General features: G+C 37.9%; 1 protein-coding gene across 1 annotated transcript; it reads left to right on the top strand.

Moving 5' to 3' along the window:
* The first annotated feature begins 2,566 nt into the window (after window positions 1–2,566).
* On the top strand, window positions 2,567–19,226 carry arhgdib.L (Rho GDP dissociation inhibitor (GDI) beta L homeolog). Its single transcript, NM_001095374.1, is given in 6 exon segments — window positions 2,567–2,600; window positions 13,836–14,019; window positions 14,172–14,255; window positions 15,728–15,804; window positions 16,979–17,042; window positions 18,745–19,226. Coding segments are annotated over 5 exon segments (603 nt in total). The 5' UTR covers window positions 2,567–2,600; window positions 13,836–13,841; the 3' UTR covers window positions 18,945–19,226.
* The last annotated feature ends 1,116 nt before the right edge of the window (window positions 19,227–20,342 follow it).

Here is a 20,342-nt window from a genome sequence, read left to right as displayed (position 1 = left end):
AGTATAGCTGAGAGTGGCTGCTAAGCTCCAGTGTGAGGCATTAATAATGGCACAAGTATTGGGATGATTGACGCAACCCAAGCAACCCAAGATTGACGCAACACAAGTTGTCAAACACTATGGGGCAAATTCACTAAAGGACGAATCGCCTAAAGCTAGCGTTCATTCGCTAGAGTAGCGCATTTTCGTTAATACGCCGATTCACTAACGGACGCTGGCGTAAATTCGCGAAGTGCAATAGAGTAGATAGGGATTGCTTCAAAAAAAGTTAAAAAATGTTCTAAGTCCCAAAAAATGCTGGCGTTTTTTCTTTTTTTATGGATGATAGGCTGAAAAAGATCGAGATTTTTTTTGGGGCTACCCTTATTCCCCCCTACATTTCCTAACTCATGGCACCTTAACTATACAGTGGGCACATGTGTAGGGAAAAATAAAAATGTATTTATTTGGTGTTTTGAAGGTTTCTCAGGCTTGTGTAGTGATGCTACATATACCTCCATTGTAACTTCAATTTGGCGCCATATGCAAATTAAGCATCGCTAGCGTAACTTTGCTTTGCTTGGTGAATTAACGCTAGAGCGCAACATCGGATTTTAGTGAATTTGCGTAGCGCTGGTAGTGCTGGCAAAAATACGCCTGGCGAAGTGCGGCGAAGCGGACGCTGGCGCAAATACAGTGAATACTTATTGCAAATACCTTTCTGAATATCATCAATGTCTGCTCAGTTTTAGTGAATTATACTTCTGTTTGTATATGTAAATGTGCCAGGTCTGATAGCTGATTGCAACTGTTTTTACAGCACAAGCACAGGGCTAAGGTCATCTGTGAAGCTGCAGTTTGAGTACCTAAGCAGCTTTGTCTGCAGCAGATTTCCAAGGTGGAGAGATCAAGTCCGTCATGTGTCTGAACATTCTAGAATGCTGTCGGAACTATCCTGGGACACTCACATTGTGTTAAAGGATCACTATTTCAGTAGTCTGTGGCAGCTTCTTCAAAACTTCCCATTCAGTATAACAAAGCAACAAAACTGAAACTGGAAAGAGATAACAGAGGCCCACAACACATCAGCTCTAGTGTTTAGGCAAAACCTGTGGATGAAGGATAGGAGGAGCATACTAGTGATGTGCAGGCTGGCCAGATACCAACAGGTAGTTATTATTATTATTGCTCAAGGTCCATGTTATGTACATGTAGGGGCATCATAGGATGCAGCTCATTTAGATCAAGTTGGGGGAGGGTTAAAGAAATCGTTTTTGCTTGAAGACCACAGGGATTTCCAGTTACACACATGACACTTTATTCTGCCGAATAAGAAGAGTGTCGGCTGCTGGGGGCTGTCTTTTATTCACAGCTTGTGGGTCAGAGCTAATACTGTACCTCTCCCAACAATAAAACACATAGGGGCACATTTACCAAAGGGAGAATTTTTGCTTCTGGAAACATTGCCAAAATGCGAAGATCTGTCATGGCAAATGAACGCAAGCATAATATCGCCAGCAAGAACGTTTCTAGGTGAATTTTCTCTAGAGTTACCTACTTCCTACAAAACTTCGTTAACATACTTACGATTACGTCAGTTTAAATATGGCGTGTACATACAGGTACAGTCTTTATTAGCGATGTTGGTGCAAATTCTGAAAGTGGCCACTTCAAAAAATGTTTATTAAAAATGTCCAAGGAAGCATAATAAAGGCAAAAGAGACCTTCTATTGTCCTAGACATGAGCCCACCCTAAAACTATTGTGGCATGAGCTTCAAATGGTTAAAAGTGTAAATAACATATATTTAACAGTTACAACTTGTATAATGCAACTTGTTTATGACTTTTTTGGCATACAGGATATGATGTCACTGACAATGTTGAGGTTGTAGCTTCATCTTATGGTGAAACAGACTCTGGCGAAAAGGGGTACGTATTTTAAAGTTCGCACTGTGATAAATTTGCGGAGTAAAGATCATTCGCCTTAGCGAAAATTTGCCTGGTGAAATGGCACAAAACTTCTCTAGTGTTGAGCTTTTTCACTAGCAAATTGTTCCTTTGCCTTTTAGTAAATTGGCGATGTCCCTGCAAATTGTTAGTTTGGGGAATTTTCGCATAAAAAGCCCAATTCGCCCTTTAGTAAATCTGCCTCATAGACAGATAAAAGCAAATATAACAATACACAATTAGGCCAGAAATTGTCCTTAATTAAAGCTACCCAATTCCCTCGTCCTTAAACTGAACCATGTTTTGTGTATGATTGAGAGATTTTATTTTAAAGTTCAAATAGTACCAGTTGAATTTAGTGGATAAATGACATCCCACCACAGGCTAAATCACATCTAAAACATGTACCCCCCCCAGACTGCATATTAGTGAGCACCTGATCATTGCTGCTTTGTCCTGTTACTAATATCTCTGAGTATACTGAAGAGATGCTATTCTTGTCATTTTTTTAAAACAGAAATGCGATTAAATTTGAAGAACTTCCTGTTCAAGTGGTTTTACAGAGAAGGGGGGGTGTTTGCTTCACCAAGTTTCCTTCCCCTTTTCAACCGACAGACGGAGAAGCACATTGAGGATAGTTTCTACTGCAAAGAGCAGCACATACTAAAACTAGGTAAGTGCTTTAATTTTTGATAATCAAATTATGTTTAGGGAAGGATATATAATTGTGAAAAAAATGGTAATGCTATTATAAAAGTAAAACAGTTTGCATTTATATACTTTATATATCTACTTTATTTGTGTAGTGTGAGCACCACAATGATCTTTAGAGCTGGTTTTGGAGATTCTTGACTTCATTAATCCCATTGGTTTCCAAAGTGGTTTTGACTTTTTAGCTGTTGACCACCATAGTTAAATTCCCAGCCCCCTCCAAAAGCAGAAAGGTCTCTGGAGTTGATTCAAATTGTAGTTCAGCAAAAGTAGTAAAGCCATAGGATGGACATCTGTAAACTAAACTGTAAAACCTGCAAGACAAATAATGCCAAAGGCACTATAAAATTGATATCAGAGTTTTAAAGGTTAGAATATTGAAAATGTGACTTTCTGTGTCACAAGTACAAATCAAGATCAGAATCTACACTGGTGTGCCAAGAGAACAAATGGAGAGCCCCATACTGGTGGGCCAGCAGAAAAATGGTACAGTGAACAACAGTCATAAATAGTACAGTGACTCTCAAATTTAAATTGCACAGAGACCCCCTCTGCCTCCTCAGTTTTATATGGCACTTTGAACCACAGCATTAAATGGTACAGTTACCTAGTATTCACAGTGACTCGAAGCATTAAATAGTACAATAACCCTCAACATTAATGGTACAAAGAATGACAACATTAATGCACAGTGACTTTCAGTATCCACAGTTACACCCAGCATTAAATGATAGAGTGAACCACAGAATTAAATGGCTTCCCTATCTCATCCCTTTCTGTATTGTTGTCCCCTTTTTCACCTACTTCCCTCTTCCTCATTGTTTTCCCTCTTGTTCCTACTGTGCATCATCCCTTGTGCATTCTGCTCTGGATGCAGGCTGATAATTAACAGTAGTGACTACAGTGAAGGGGGCCTATTGTGATATCCCCAAGAACAGTGATCCCCAACTAGTGGCTCACAAGTAACATGTTACTCACCAACCCCTTAGATGTTGCCATCAGTGGCTTTAAAGCAGGTGCTTATTTTTGAATTCCAGGCCTGGAAGCAAGTTTTGGTTGCATAAAAACCATATGTACTGCCAAACAGACCTTCTGTAAGGCTGCCAGTCTATGTAGGGACTACCAAATAGCCAATCACAGCCCTTATTTGGCACCCCAGCAACTTTTTCATGGTTGTGTTGCTCCCCAACTCTTTACATTTAAATGTGGCTCATGGGTAAAAAATGTTGGGGACCTCTGCTCTAGTATATCCATGCACATTATTGTTTTACAACAGTAACGTACCTACCCAGAGTTTCATTTTGACATGGGTCTATGCAAATATGCAATGACTGAAGTCATTTCCCTTTATGGGCATAGAGGTGAAAAAAGTGCAACTCTGCAGCCTATTGGACACGCTTCAACAAGTCAATACTCGTGTTGGTACAATTACGATTTCATAAAAAGTAATCTGAACCTATGGTTATACAAAAACACCAATCGATGGTATAAATGAAAATATCAAGGGCTTCATTACACAAGCACTATTAGGAAGTATACCAGGGTTTCAATTATAACGTTTCCTAAGCTTTAACTTGGCCCAAACTCCTAAAATATCATGTTGAAATGCGTTGCCCAACTGATATTCTAGTATGCATGATGTACAATAACAGGGTTGAACTGGGGTGTCCTGTCCCACTGGGGCTGCCGACAAAATGGCCCCCTGTCCAGTTGCAAACTCTTCCAAACATCGGCAGCCGCCTCCCCCTTCCACTTGAGCTACGTACCTTCTACAGATATGGGACCTTTTATCCAGAATGCTCAGGACCTGGAGTTTTCCAGATAACAGATCTTTGAATAATTTGGATCCTCCTACCTTAAGTCCGCTAAAAAAGAATTTAAACATTAAATAAACAAAATAGGCTGGTTTTGCTTCCAATAAGGATTAATTATATCTTAGTTATGGTCAACTACAAGCGACTGTTTTATTATTACAGACAAAAAGGGAATCATTTAAAAATTGGAGTCTATGGAAGATGACCTTCCTGTAATTCGGTGCTTATTGGATAACGGGTTTCCACATAATGGATCCCATACCTGTACTTCCCTTTGTGGCTGCAGCTGGGGGGTGTGGCTGAAGCAGCTATGGGTCCTGCCGGGGAGCGGGTGTGGGTCTGGGTTGGTGGACCCACCGTTTTTTTTCCGGTGTTCCACCAGCCCAGTCCGACCCTGTACAATAATGACTCTCCTGAGATGAGTCGAGGCCAGAATCATAATCACTGAGAGGCAACTTTCTTCACAGATAGAGGTTATAACAACTTGGAAGATGAGTGGGTGGCACTTCCGCAAGTTTCCTTCTCTTTTCAACATACAGGATATAAAATACCCATCCTTTTCAAAAGAAGCTGACATACACAGCTTACCCACTGTAAAAGATGAGGGGGGGGGGTCACTTATTGGGCCCTTCTCTGCCTATTCCATTCTAAGGCCCTTATATCAATACCAGTCATTTTTATTTGCCTGTATTTGTATTCATTCTATGTCCGTCTGGTTTTAATGGCAGCTATTAGAAATAGTTCTAAAGGGTAGTTTATGAACACAGGGACAAGTGTGGCCATGCTACAATGGATGCAAATACTGCATTAATGCACTACATATAATTGTCATTGAATTGGTCCTGCCTTTTCTGCTGAACTGCAACTACTGATGTTGAGGACCAAGAGTTGACGCCACCCTAAGTATGGCAGTAATGCATGGGTTCTTGCTGCAGGTTATATCAATAGATGGAGCAGACAAAAAAAATCCCACCCTAATGACATTTTAACACTGTGAAGCGGAGGTGATGCAATCCCCACTTTGGGATTAAGTTTGTTTAGCTGCAGTGGCCATGGCTGTGGTCACGCAATACACTACATGGCTGCAATTATGAATTGAATTGTGAATGGCGGTTGTTGCCAAAAACTGCACTTTGCACACTCCACTGCATTTTTAAAGACCTTTTTAGCATGTTCCTATAACTATAACTATAACCTTGGATAGAAGAAGATTGAGACAGTACCACTGTATTTTTCTTATTTCTTAAAAGCCTTTAATTGTGCATAAGGGCATCACTGCACCATTTCAGGCCTTGCGGCCTTTTATCAAGCTTGATAAAAGGCCGCAAGGCCTGAAACGTTGCTGTGATGCCCTTATGCACAATTAAAGGCTTTTAAGAAATAAGAAAAATACAGTGGTGCTGTCTCAAACTTCTTCTATCCATGATGTTTCCAATGGAGAGTGGCCATTGAAGTGACGTGCACTGCCTTGATTGAATCCAATAATCGTTGTGCTGACTATCTACTACTACCAACTATAACCCTGTACCGGCAATTGCTGCTGCTTGCTTTGTGGCCTATATCTAACACTTGAAGACAGTTACTTGATAGCCATTAGACTAATGAACAATTTAGCATCAAGTATAAAAAAATGTGTTTTCTAAAGAACAATAAGGCTGCAAATCTGACTCTGTTGCTGTGTAAACAACATTTGAGAGGCAGCAGATTTGCATGCAGTCCTTGCCAGCTCCAGGAGATAAGCAGATCTTGAGATACGGCTGCCAGTTTAGCTTGCACACTGCTCCTGTTCTCAAGACGTGGTCAAATGTTTCAGGCTACGACACTTAATGCTTCTTTGCTCACATACGTTCATGATCCTCTAATAGGATCAGCCTTCACTAAACTCAATGTCCAGGAAGAGCCATGAAGCAAAGTCACCACTCACGAGGCCAAGCTGCCTGTGCCTGCCACGGTTTTAGGCCAGAGAACGCAATGACTCACGTGTGCCTGTTGTTATGACTGTAACTTTCTAAAAAGAATACAAAACAGGTCACAAGCCTGGTGGGTGTTATCTTATTTTTTTACATTTGGGCAAACTTGTGCACTTGTCATTTGCCCCTCGCTTGCTGGTTCTAGTACTGCTCGTGCCAGTTTTTAAAATATCCTAGCCTTTAATTTGTTGTGACTAGATTAGAAATATCTAACAGGGCTTAATAAATAAGCCCCAATTACAGCTTTAATGACAGATAGTGAATAAGAAAATGAATTGCATGCACACATAAAATCGTCTATTCTTTAAGGGAATGTTTGTTTTAGTATGATGTTGTCATTGATATTCTGGGACAATCGGCAGATTACTTTTATTTTTGCATTCTGCATTTCTTTTTAAATTATATGCCTTTCTATACTGAAATTTCAGTTTTCAGCAACTCCCTGAAAATGCTGGTCAATTCTATATAACTATTATATATTATATATAACTATAGTTTTATATAACTTTTATTTTGTTATTACTCAACTATGTAGTCAGACTCACTCAAAGATAACAGTTTACAGTTTAATGAAAATAGAATTTATGGCTGCCCCAGATCATAAAAGCTGTGAATCTCAGACCCGCTATTTTAAATGCTGTGTATGGACTCTAATGCAAAGCTTTAATAGCTAAACACTAGTTTGTGTGCTTCAAGTGACCTGCAAACACATAAACAAGGGTAACTTTAGTGAATAGCAATGGTAGCACCGTTACACCAAACTCTCTAATTGTCATTAGGTAACACTGTGCTTACTTTGAGCCCCAGGTCTACAATATATACAGAGGAATGTGTGGCACAGGGTGTTATCATGAGAATGTCCAACCACAAACTTTGAGATTCTGGTTCGGTGTGTTCCAAGTCCAGTAAATTTTCGGGCTCTCCTCTGCCTGTGTAAACAAATACAGTCAAAGATTAAATTGCTGTGTCCCTCAAATAACGTAAGTTAATCGAGGGGGAAACAAAAACAGAAAAATAAGATAATATAGTGCAGTATTTTCAGCTGCTTAATTGACACACCCTTGGTGTTAATTTAACAATTATTTTTCAGTGATGAAAGTGACCTCAAATGAAATACGTGTTGCTGTGACAGCATATAGCCAGTGTCAGAAAGTGAATTTAAATATTTTACAAAGTGAAAAGTGTGTATAAGGTTATAATAAATAAAAATAAAATAAAATAATATAAAAATAAAAATACTAAAAAAATTAAAGAAACTAAAAAAAACAAATAAAATAAGAAGTGAAGGATTATAGCTAGAATAAAATAAAAAGGTCAAAATGGGTTACAAGCAGAACCAGTAGGAGAGAGAGGGAGAACCAAAATTCAAAGTTCACTATTGTGACCAAGATGAAGGATTTCCCGACCCAGTGAGGGTTTCGGTGGTACTCACAAGACGTGAGACGTGAGACGTCACAATGCGTCAAGCATTGAATGCAATAGATAACTTCCTCCACTTTTTCGTTTCCTAGATCCTTTTTGGGCAAGAAAAGAGCAAAATGTGCAGAAGCGTCTAAAAACCGTTTGATAAAAAATTAAAAATACACTCACAAACATCCTTGATAAAATCGATTGTAAAATCAATGTGAGAAGTCTCTGTCCGCTGTTCTGGTTTCTTCAGCATCTCTCACTATCTTTTGCACATATCCACAGTTTGCTTCCGCCTCCAGACAATCTGGCAATCCTTGCTCAACGCGTTTCGACGAATGGCTTCTTCCAAGAGCGATGACGTCCTCCTTTGACGGTCACTCTTTAATGCCCACGAAAATTCAAAATGTCTTTAACTTTATTCATTTTCCACAGATATCTTTCTCTATCTTCAATTCCCATGTAATAAGCGTTTCACTTCAATTTCAACATTACATCCTACTTCACTGGAAAAGTTTTTAGCAATAGCAATTAGTTAAACTAAAAGAATCCTTAAATTGAGGTGCTCTATTACCATATAGTAACAGTTTCAATTTAGTTGCAGCATTACATACCCTATCAGTGAAAAAAGTTACAATGATTGGATCTCAATTTGTTACACTAAAAAAGCCCTTAAATTGAAATCAACATTTAAACCTTGTGGTGAAAGGGATTTCAGCCTATGGCTCCACCAACTTTCTCTCTGTAAAGTTTTGTTGGTCAGATCCCCTCCTCTCCAGTCTTTGTTAACCCTTTCTATTCCAAACCATTTCAAACCTATTGGATTTTTTATTATGGTTTTCCAAAAAATGTTTTGATACCAAATGTTTGGTATTTGGTGTTTTTTTAGTTTCTTTCGTTTTTTTTAGTTTTTTTATCATGAGATTCCCCAAGACTTATTTCCAATGTCATGGCAATTTTATTAGTCTCTGAAACTAAAATCTGGGGAAAGGTCTTGCCCATACCTCTTTTTTGCCCTTTGTTATAAACTAAACTAGAACTAAAGCACAAAAAAGAACTAGGCTCCCCTCTGGAGAAACTCTAATTATCGGCATCTTCTGCTCTTGCCAAGCTTCCACTACTGGCCCAGATTGGGAGTTTGCCACTTACAAGACCTGCTGGTCGAAGGTGCATTCCCTACTTTGATACAATTCAGGGAGAAACTGAATCAACCAACAATTCTTCTATATCGATACTTACAGCTGTGCCATGACTTTGCCACTCAATTTGGCCCCCAAGCAATTAATACCACACCCCGATCACCCCTACAATCTATCGAGGGCAGATTCTGGGACTCGAACCCTAAGCAACTTATCTATCTGTATTAATCACTACTCTTTTGCTTGGGGGCTTCATTTGAAAAGACAAAGAACAAATGGGCTATTGATTTCCCATGCACACTGTACTGTAGGATAGGAACCAATCAGCAGTTAGGCTACCCTGATAGGGAACTAAAGCCTGTATTTGCTTGTGTGACTACAGTGCTGTGATTGGCTATTCCCCTCCTACTGTGCTTCTGGCAGAGGAACACACTGTTAGGACACGCCCAACCCTCATTTGAAACTCAGACAGCGACTGTAGCAGATCTATAGGGTGCTTCAATAAAGGGGATTGTTTGGAAACAGTTCTGCACACATTCAATTGAATGCAGTTGGGGAATAATCCCATTTTATTATGTCACCGGTAATTTAACGTTTCGAGGGAAAAACCTCCCTTCATGGTTCCCCCACCCCAGAAATGTTGAATTACTGGTGGCATAATAAAATGGGGTTATTCCCCGACTGCATTCAATTGAGTGTGCGCGGATCTGTTTCCAAACAATAGGGGATCCGGCCGGGCATACGGACTTACACCACCATTGCAGTGGAAGTGGAGTACAGGTGTGCGGCAGAATTCATACACTTCAATAAAGGGGCCGTTTTTTAAAGATAAAATAACTTTTAGCCCAAAGTGAAACCAGCACCATATATTATTCATTAATGCCTTCAATGTTAGGGGGAGTTCACTTATCCTATATGTTTCCTTTAAGCTTGTGCACCAACTAGTGATGACTTGTTTTGCTTTGCTGAAAATTCATGAAATGGCAAAAAAATTGCCAAAAGCATTGAAGTCAATGGGCGGTTTTCACTAGACAATTTTCAAACCACACAACATTTTTTTTACTATACAGTTGAGACTATGGGAGTTTTTTCGCAGCAAAAAGCAGATGACACACCAACATTTGGATAGTGCCATAAAAAAAAGACAAATGATAAAACAAAATACCATTACTTTTGCTTTGTCTTTGTGCCATACTCATGTTGTCCTTGGTAGTAAGAGCAAAGTAACTTTATTTATTCATCCATTCTAGCAGAAGATTGCAATGATACAGAATTCTTAAAATAGCATCTGCTTTTACAGAAGTTTAATAAGAGGAAGTATAGAAATTAACAGCATTTTTCAGAGGAATAAGAAGGGGAATATATTTTTTGGTTCTGTCTTCCATATTTCAACTGCATATTGAATGCCAATTCCCTAACTAAAAACATATTCTGTAAATGATATTCTCTTCATACATTGCTGCTATGGCAATTTGAGTATAGTCTAGTTTTATACTTAATCATTATATATTTTTTAGAACTCAATGTCTCTTGACTATAGTCATTGGGCTGGAAAATGTTTATAATTCATTTTAGTACAAACATATTTAAGCTGAGTTTATTTTATAACTGCTTACCTAATATTTGTATGTTTGGAATTCTGTAAATACTTAGGTGAGAAGAACTTGTCTTACCCTTTTTTTCAGACTAGCTGCATCTGCCTAATCTCTCCATAATTCCCTCTTAAAGGAAAACTATACCCCCAAAATGAATACTTAAGCAACAGATAGTTTGTATCAAATTGAATGACATATTAAAGAATCTTACCAAACTGGAATATATATTTACATAAATATTGCCCTTATACATCTCTTGCCTTGAACCACCATTTCCTGACTCTATCTGTGCTGCCTCAGAGATCACCTGACCAGAAATACTACAACACTAACTGTAACAGGAAGAAGTGAGGAAGCAAAAGGCAGAACTCTGTCTGTTAATTGGCTCATGTGACCTAACATGTGGTTTGTATGTGTACACAGTGAATCGTACGATCTCAGGGGGCGGCCCTTATTTTTTAAAATGGAAATTTTCTATTTATGATTACCCAATGGCACATACTACTAAAAAAGTATATTATTATGATAATGGTTCATATACATGAAGCAGGGTTTTACATATGAGCTGTTTTACTCAGTATCTTTTAATAGAGACCTACATTGTTTGGGGGGTATAGTTTTCCTTTAAATGGAAATACATAAGCCAAAAGGAATTCACAAAAAGTATTAAGAGAATTAGGAAGATAATGTAACGTTAAAGATCACCTAAAATAACTAGTGGGGGTCATTTAGAAGCAGTGGGCAAATTTGCACCTGGGCAATCATGGCCACCAACCAATGAGATGATTGCTTTCAGTGTTCAACCTGCAGTCAGCTGAAAAAAAACGAATCACTGATTGGTTGCTATGGGTTACTGCCCAGGAGCAAATTTGCCCAGTGTTTATAAATGAGCTCCACTGATTGTATGGGCAAGGAACAACTGCACTATACTTATAGCTTTCTGTTATTTTTGGAGTCCATGGTACACACTCCTATTTAGTGTTCCAAATACTTTCAAGAGCAAATATTATATATATATACATATATATATATATATACATATATATATATATATATCTATACATATATATATATATATATATATATATATATATATATATATATATATATATATATATATATATATTTATATATAACACCTTTTCATATCAATAACTAGATAGATTGATAGTCAGACAGATACTGGATACCTGGTGCTATTGTTATTGAAATAATGTTTTTATTTCTGTTCAATATTTTTTATTATCTTTTAAAATTTTACAAAATGTACATCAAGGGCAAATGTCATGTTATGGAATACAGATGGAAAGTGAAAAGGGGAGGGAAAAGCCAAGATAATGTTTTTTAAACATACTTCAGTTATATTTTCCTTCTGGATAAAAGGTGTATTGTAATAAGAACCTCAATTTGCATATAGTCTACTAAAACAAAGCACTCAATTTGCATTCAATGGCCAACAAATGTCTAATTGGTTACAATAGATTGCAATACCTAGAACATACTTTGATGGGCTGAAATTGAAGGACCAATGTGATTTTTAACTTCTCTTTAAGTATGTATGTAATAATGTAAAAAAATGGCTGAGGAAACCAAAATAGGCCATACATGGATTGGCAGTAGTTGAATAGCAAGTTAGAGCTCCGTGTCTGGCCCCAGACTCAGATACGTTGTTTCAAAGTGCAAAACAGGCCTAGTGGTGTGAGAGAACCTTGTACTTTTCCACCTTGATAAATAATCTCAAACGATGGGCTAACATGTGCATATGGGACAGTACTCTTTCAAGGGGGCAGCTTTACAACATGGGTACCACTGCATTAGCTTATGTACTGTGTAGAAACGCATATAACATAACAACCTAACAGCAGAAGTGGCACAAGCGTTTGTCAATGAAGTACACAATTTCTCATCAAAACTTTTGTTGTTGGCCCCATTCCTAAAATAACAATGCCATAATTAAACAACAAATTCCTTCCACACAAGAGTTCAAGAGGGTGCTTTAAGTCATCATTCAAAAGAAGGTTATACAGTATAACAATGTTTTTTGGGTTTTCGTTCCCCATGATTCAATTTTTCTTTTTGTTTTGGCTATAATGACATTTTCTGGTTGACTACTAGAGTTATGTATTTGCTTTTCTTCTGACATATAAGTGAGAATACATACATAACATATTATCTAACATGAAAGGCTGATACTCATTATACTTTAATGAGATTATATCAGATTACCCTGAGTCAACTGCAAAGAAGTAAAGGCCAAAATTCCATATAAGTTAGTCGAAGCACAAGGGAAGTTATGGCCCAGAACCAAGGTATTTTGATCTCTTCATTACAATAAAACATCTGATCAAAAATGATGTTCATCCTTCAAAATAGTATCTGAGATATGTGAGTAGAAGGACTTTGGCCCAAGTTCTCATGTATAACTGAGACACCACCACTAATGATATGAAGTCAACCCAAGGACAATGAGGGGCTTATGTATCATGCTGTTCAAAAATTGGAGGAAAACATCACCAGTGATGTTGCCCATGTCAACTACAAGTTAGAAACAAAAGCAAAGATCTGATTGGTCGTTTGTGGGCAACAACTAAGGTAATGTTTTCAAACAATTTTTACACATCATTTTTACCCCTTTGTGTTGGTGGGACATGACTATATTTGAAAGAGTATAACCAAAGCTTTGTTTGGTGGGATACAAATACAGGTGAGTGATTTGGATTAGGCAGAACAACTTGTAGGCAGAGTGGGGGACTGCACAGGACAAGATGATACCAGTAAGGCAAGACGGCACCAAAAACATTTTATATCAGTGTTAACTTACATGATCCAGCACCCTCAGAAACGCTACAACAGCTGCAAGAGCAAAGATTATGGTTCTATTGTTTATACATAATAGGGCCAAGTAAAGTCAATTTTGTCCCAGTACAGGCCTTCACTTTCCTGTCCATGAATTATAACATAAACCGAAATGATGACTATTGTAGATTCTCACTCTCTCTGTCAAAGCAACTTTGCTTTTCATTATTTCTAAAATATTTCATTACCAAAGTTCTGCATTTTTAAGTACAGAAGAAAATATTACATTAAAATATACATTTTCTCATCAATCAAACTGAACTGATAAGATGATAATGACTAATTTATAAATCAGCTTTAGAAACTTGAAAACCTTTGATTTCTTGGCACCTATTTTAAGCAACCATTCACTATATATGAATATATGAATATAAATTAGAATAAAATAGAAAACAAGCGTTTTTGCATTTATGCAGATAAAAATGACAGAAAACGAGCCGGTCCCACATGAGGTGGAAGATGAAGACGAGCTGGATGGAAAACTGAACTACAAGCCCCCTCCCCAGAAGTCCCTACAGGAAATACAAGAGCTCGACAAGGACGATGAGAGTTTAGCCAAGTACAAGAAATCCCTTCTAGGAGATGGACCTGTGGTAGCAGGTACATGTCCTTATTTGATATCCAATATAAGATTGGATTACAGTGTTTTTTAGTTAATGCAATTATGGGTTAGGTTTAACAATTATTAAAGGAAATTCAGGATTAATCAAGTTAATGGAGTATTTAATAGGACTTTTTTGTTGTTTCTACAGATCCATCAGCCCCAAATGTGACTGTAACTCGCCTCACACTGGTTTGTGCCACTGCTCCAAAACCAATCACAATGGATCTTACTGGTATGTGATAACTTGTCTAGCACTTTGATCCTTTCATCCTTAGATTACTATATTTGCTTTGTAGATTATAGTTATGTAAAACCCCCTAACCTACAAAGCAAACATAGTAATGGATGGTTCTTGGTCAATGAGAGTAATGATGCTGAGGTACATTTATCAAAAGTTGAATTTAGAATTTATGTGAGCTTTTAAAAACTCCCCTAAACTCCCCTAAATTCAAAGTTCAACCAATTGAAATTTATTTACAAAATCCAATTTTTTTAAACTTGGATGAATGGAATCGGCCCTGAAATCTGAAAGCCCTGAAGGCTGCAAACAACTCAAAATTGATCCCTGGACCTCTCCCACTGACTTAAACAGCAATTCTGCAGGTTTTAGATGGCGAATAGTCAAATCTGAGTTCTTAAAGGGCCAGAGTATGAAAAATCTCGAAACTCTAATTGGAATTGTTTTAAAAAACTCGAATCAAATTTGAATAAGACCCTAGTCGAATTTGGCAGTTTGGGCCAAAAAAACCTCAAAAATTCTAATTCTCAATTTGACCCTTGATAAATCTGCCCCTAAGTATTTCAGAGTAGGGGTTTAACAAAAGGCTGTGAGAAGAGGCAGGACCAAAAAATAAAAAAAATAGTGGCCCATAACTAATCAATTTGCCCCCATTGAACAAGCATTAGTTTTTGTGCAGTGAGGTTGACCATGCTCCACATACAGTCTTCAGCCAACTAGATATTTCTGTTTGTACAATTCATAGCTGAACAAGTATAATCACTTGTCATCTGAAATAGGTTGATCATTTTAGTCTCAAACATGGACTGATTCTGCCAGTTCTGTTAAAAAATTCAGAACCAGAAGTCAACATCTCCCCAGGTATGGGCAAGTTAACAAAATTTTATAAAGTCCATTTAAATCTGGTAGTATAGGAGCTACATGGAGGTGCAGAATGCCTACCACTGGTATCATGTCTGGGTTACTAAACATGCACCTTACTTTTTTTCAGAGGAAAACCTCAATTCAAATCCGATTCGAGTTTTCTGAACTGTTTTATAAATAACATACCATTCGAATTTATTAGAGTTTTACCAAAATTCACATTACACAAAAATTTGACCTTTAATAAATAACCAACTTAGGGGTATATTTATCAAAGAGTGAAGTTAATAGTGAAGTTCCGCCACTAGAGTGAAATTCAGCCACTTCCCATTCATTTCTATGGGATTTTTAAAGGCGGCGTATTTATCAAAGGGTGAAATTTCACTTTCACCCATTGATAAATACGCCTTTCAAAATCCCATAGAAATGAATGGAGAGCTGCGGAATTTCACTCTAGTGGCGGAACTTCACTCTTTGATTAATTTACCCCTTAGGGTATCAAAACAAACTTATCTAAAACACATACATTACATTGGCTTTAATAATATCAGGGCTTTGACAGCAGGAACTCAGCATATGGTATAAAACATCTCTTTCTGCAGGAGATATAACAAATCTGAAAAAAGAAACTTTTGCTCTCAAAGAAGGAGTTGAATACAGAGTAAAAATCCACTTTAAGGTAAGTAATACATTGAAATTTATTATATAGGTATGGGACCTGTTATCCAGAATGCTCGGAATCTGGGGGTTTCCGGATAATGGATCTTTCCATAATTTGGATCTTCATACTCTAAGGGGCATATTTATCGAGGGTCAAATTTTGAATTGAAAAAACGTCAAAATTCGAATTCAAAAAGACCAACCGAAATTAAGTCGAAGTTTTTTTTGTGGTCGAATAGGTCAGTTTTTGATTGAGTAGGTCCGTATTCGGACAAATTTGAATCAAATTTGATTCCAATAAGGATTAATTATATCTTAGTTGGGATCAAGTAATTATTACAGAGGAAAAGGAAATCATTTTTAAACATTTGGATCATTTGGATAAAATGGAGTCTATGGGAAACAGCCTTTCCCTAGTTAGGAGCTTTCTGGATAACGGGTTTTCCGGTTAACTGATCCGTACCTGTACTATTAAAATATTAGATATGAAATGTTGAATTTTAAGCAAGCTGTTTGCAAAACTGTGGCTAGTCACTGTTTGAATATCACTGGCAAAAGGATTGAACAAATGCATCTTAAATGGGAGAGTAGAAATGTTGTAGATAAATTGTGTTCAGAGTTTGGATTTGACTGACTGACTGATTCAAATTAATGGTACTCTGCCATGCATACTTAGAAAAGGAGAAGATTGAGAAGAATAAAAGTAATATGACAGATTAAATTAAAACCATAATACTGGTACAAACCATTTCCCCACCCCTTAGGGTGTCATGCAGCCCCCCTTCACCTTGCTCCAATGTGAAGTGAAGTATTCGGGAACTTGAAGTCCTTCTGTTTCTCAGAGTCTGTGCAACAATCACTATGGAAAGCAGAGAGACTTAAATTCCCATAATCTATCAATTCACAATGAAATATGGGACAGGTTGCATAAGTCGTTTTGAGACTATTTTGGTGTTCTTTCAATCTGTGAAATCAGGTACTGTATGTCTGTGTAAGAAAACAAATACTAAAAATGTATATTTTTGCCAGTTCGTTGTGTTATACATCTATTCTACATAAACCCAATTGTATGAGCTCATGCGAAAATGGTGGTATATTTTCCCTTTAATGGTCGCTTTAAACAAAATACTGGGTTATCAACAAACATTATAATTTGTCCAATTTTATGTTTAATTGTATACTCCTATTTACAGGTCAATAAAGAGATTGTTTCAGGACTAAAGTATGTGCAGCATACATACCGAGCTGGAGTGAGAGGTAAACAGATTGCTTCATGAATTCCTTATTTCTTTTTAAAGGAAAACTGTCGCTATTCTAAAAAAAGGTTTTATAGGTTTTTTTTCCCATTACACTTTTTGAAATATAAATGTTACTACCTCAATCTATTTTCAATGTGTTTGTCAATAGTACAATTCTAATTGGTAGCTGATGGAATCAGCCAATCAGTGCTGGTGAAATCTATCAGTGACTCACAGCAGAGTTGGTTGCAGCTGAAAGAAATGTTAAAGAGATACTGACACCTGAAAACAACCTTTTTTATATCTATCATAATATTGTCTTTGCATACTTTGTATACTTTTGCCATAAAAGTATTTGCCAGATGCTTTTACATTACCTTTCTTACCCCCCATGTTCCTCTATGAGGGGCTGCCATATTTGTGCAGCAGGAGTCCGTTAGCATTAGAAAACCCAACTGACAATCTGAGATGGGACAGTCATGTTGGCAAAACAATCAGGTCTAGGACTGTGCATGCACGAAAAAGCCCACCACCTGCCCGACCCGTGGATAAACCCGCGGGTATCAGTCCAGCCCGCACAACACTATCCCTGGCATTAACCTTGGCATATTCATGCAGAGTAGCGAAGTGGAGCTCTTTGGCGCCATCTTCTGTATCTTCGGGTTCCTCGAGAAGTGAGCACAGACACATAGGGGCAAATTCACTAAGCTGAGAAAATGCACTAGCGATGCCTTCGCCAGGCGAAGTTTCACCAGGGCGCCGCTAATTCACTCTCAGGAAGGCAAATGGTAGCGAATTCGCGATTGCGTTAATTCGTCAAGCAAAGCGAAGTTACACTAGCGTTGCCTAATTTGCATACGGCGCCAAGTTAAAGTTGAATGGACGTATATGTAGCAGCAAATACATTACACTACACAAGCCTGGGAAAGCTTCATAAAATAAAATAGAGTTGTTATTTTGCCCTATACATGTGCCCACTGTATAGTTTATGTGCCATATGTTAAGAAATGTAGGGGGGAAGGAGGGTACCCCCAAAAAAATTTTTGGGACTTAGAAAAAATTTCAACGTTTTTTGAAGCAATCCCTATCTACTCTATAGCACTTCGCCTGGTCTGAGGTGGCGAAGGCAAGTCTGGCGCAAGAGGTAACGTTCAGTAAAATGCGCAAGTTAGTGAATTAGCGTAGTTACATTGACCCTTCACCAAAGCGCAACTTCGCCTGGCTTAAGGATGCAAAGTAGCGCTAGAGTAGGTCCAATTCGCTAGCGAATTTACGCCAGCGCCCGTTAGTAAATCGGCGAAGTAACGAAATGACATGACGCTGGTGAATTTGCGCTAATGTTAGAAGATTCGCGCTTTAGTGAATTTGCCCCATAGCTTTTTCGTGCATGCACAGTTGAAGCCATTCATGCCTACTGCGCAAATGCCGGATAGCTCAGAAGATATCCGAAGGCAAAGATACAGAAGATGGCACCTAAGAGCTCTGCTGCGCTACTCTGCATGAATATGCCATGGTTAATGCCACGGACACTTTTTCAACTAAGGTACTATGGAGGGAGAAAGCATGGAGAAGGGCCAATGGAAAAACAGGGATTTTTTGATTAACAGTGGTTTAGTTCTCCTTTAAAACCAATTTAATACATTTAAATTGATATTTTGTAGTTGATAAACTCATTTAACGCTTGCTGATGCCTTACTCTCGTATTTCTGATTTTACTGCAGTTGCCAAACCATTATTTATGGTAGGCAGCTATGGACCACGACAAGATGAATATGAGTTCCTCACACCATTAGAAGAAGCACCTAAAGGAATATTGGCACGAGGAACTTACCTTAACAAGTCATACTTTACCGATGATGACAATCACGATCACCTCACCTGGGAGTGGAACCTGAGCATTCGCAAAGAGTGGAATGAATAGAAAGCCTTCGAAATAACACATATATCAAACCCTCAGCCTTGGATAATACATGTTAATGTTTGTTTTTCGCATTTTGCTCTTACCGCCTCTGTATGCCAGGGGCGCACACTTGGCTTTCTATCTACTAAGCAATCCCCTCTGCTGCTACTGGTTGAATGTTATCCTTTGGTGCTTTATCTCTTCTAACAGGCAAGGTCATATTTAAACAGAGATGTATTTGCATGTATTTAAAGTGCTGACCAAAGTGTGTTACTATTATTCCTAATAAAATAAGAAATACAATTCTGCATTTCTCTGCTATATTTCTTACATTAATATTACATATATTCTCACAGATAAGACATCATGGATTACCCAAAAAAATATCCTTTATCCCTGCTGAAACTTTGCTTATGCCTCTGCCCTTGTCTTTAACTACTTGAGGCAGGTGAAGGAAGATTACAAAAACAGTGGGTGCCATTTTGTTATGGACCTTTTCAGTGATTCTCAATTAATATGTACAATCTAATTTCACATTCCCTGGAATTGCCTATGCCACCTTTGCTACTGTCTGTGCAGTACAGAACTTTGCCAATGTCAGTAGGAGCAGGACAAGCAAGGAAAAGAGCAAACCGATGGCAACAAAGTTTTAAGCAGGTAAAAAAGGAACGGAAGCTTTAACTGTTGTAAAGCAGATAAAAGGAGAACGAAAGCTTAACAAGGTATACTTGAAATGCAATTATTTTTTGGTTTTCTGGGTGACCACAGCCATTTCACACTGAAGATCTATGCCTCCAAAGATGCTACCAGTAACTTCCCATCTTCATTTCTGCTGATTCAGTGCACATGCTCTGGGCTCATATAGGAAAAGAACGAAACAGATTAAATCTTTTTTTCTTTTTTTTTTTTAAAAACGGTTTTTATTTTGTATTTTTATAAAACACATACAACAATAAACATAACAGTAGGACATTCATGGTTCCTTCATCAATTCTTTCAATTTCAGTATTGTGTGTGTGTAATTTGAGTTCCCGTACATTAGAATATTGACCTCTTTGTCAGACTCCCAAATCATTGCTTGGTTCCCCCTGTTTATTTAGACTTAAGTATATTTGTGTGTTCATTGTGTGTTCATTGGCCATACAGTGTTGGATCAGTGTGCCTTATCTTATTGACTATTGGCCTGGCATATCTGGATGTACAACTGCTCCGTGGCATCCAGCCAGCCTCGCCACACCCCTTTGTATTTTTGGGGGCACCCTCTTGCAGCATATGTAAGTTGTATCAGATGGAGTGTTGTCTTTGAGTGTTGGGGGCATAAAACAGTAACTTGCGAAATAGAATTCTAGTTGCTGCCCTTGGTGTGACCTCATCTACTACGCCTAGTAGACATACCTTAGGGGTCAGTAGTTTAGGCAA

The sequence above is a fragment of the Xenopus laevis genome, chromosome 4L (assembly GCF_017654675.1).
Source record: "Xenopus laevis strain J_2021 chromosome 4L, Xenopus_laevis_v10.1, whole genome shotgun sequence".
In the NCBI taxonomy this organism is placed as follows: domain Eukaryota; kingdom Metazoa; phylum Chordata; class Amphibia; order Anura; family Pipidae; genus Xenopus; species Xenopus laevis.
The sequence above is the reverse complement of the archived record's forward strand: the minus strand, read 5'-3'. Positions and strand labels throughout refer to the sequence as shown.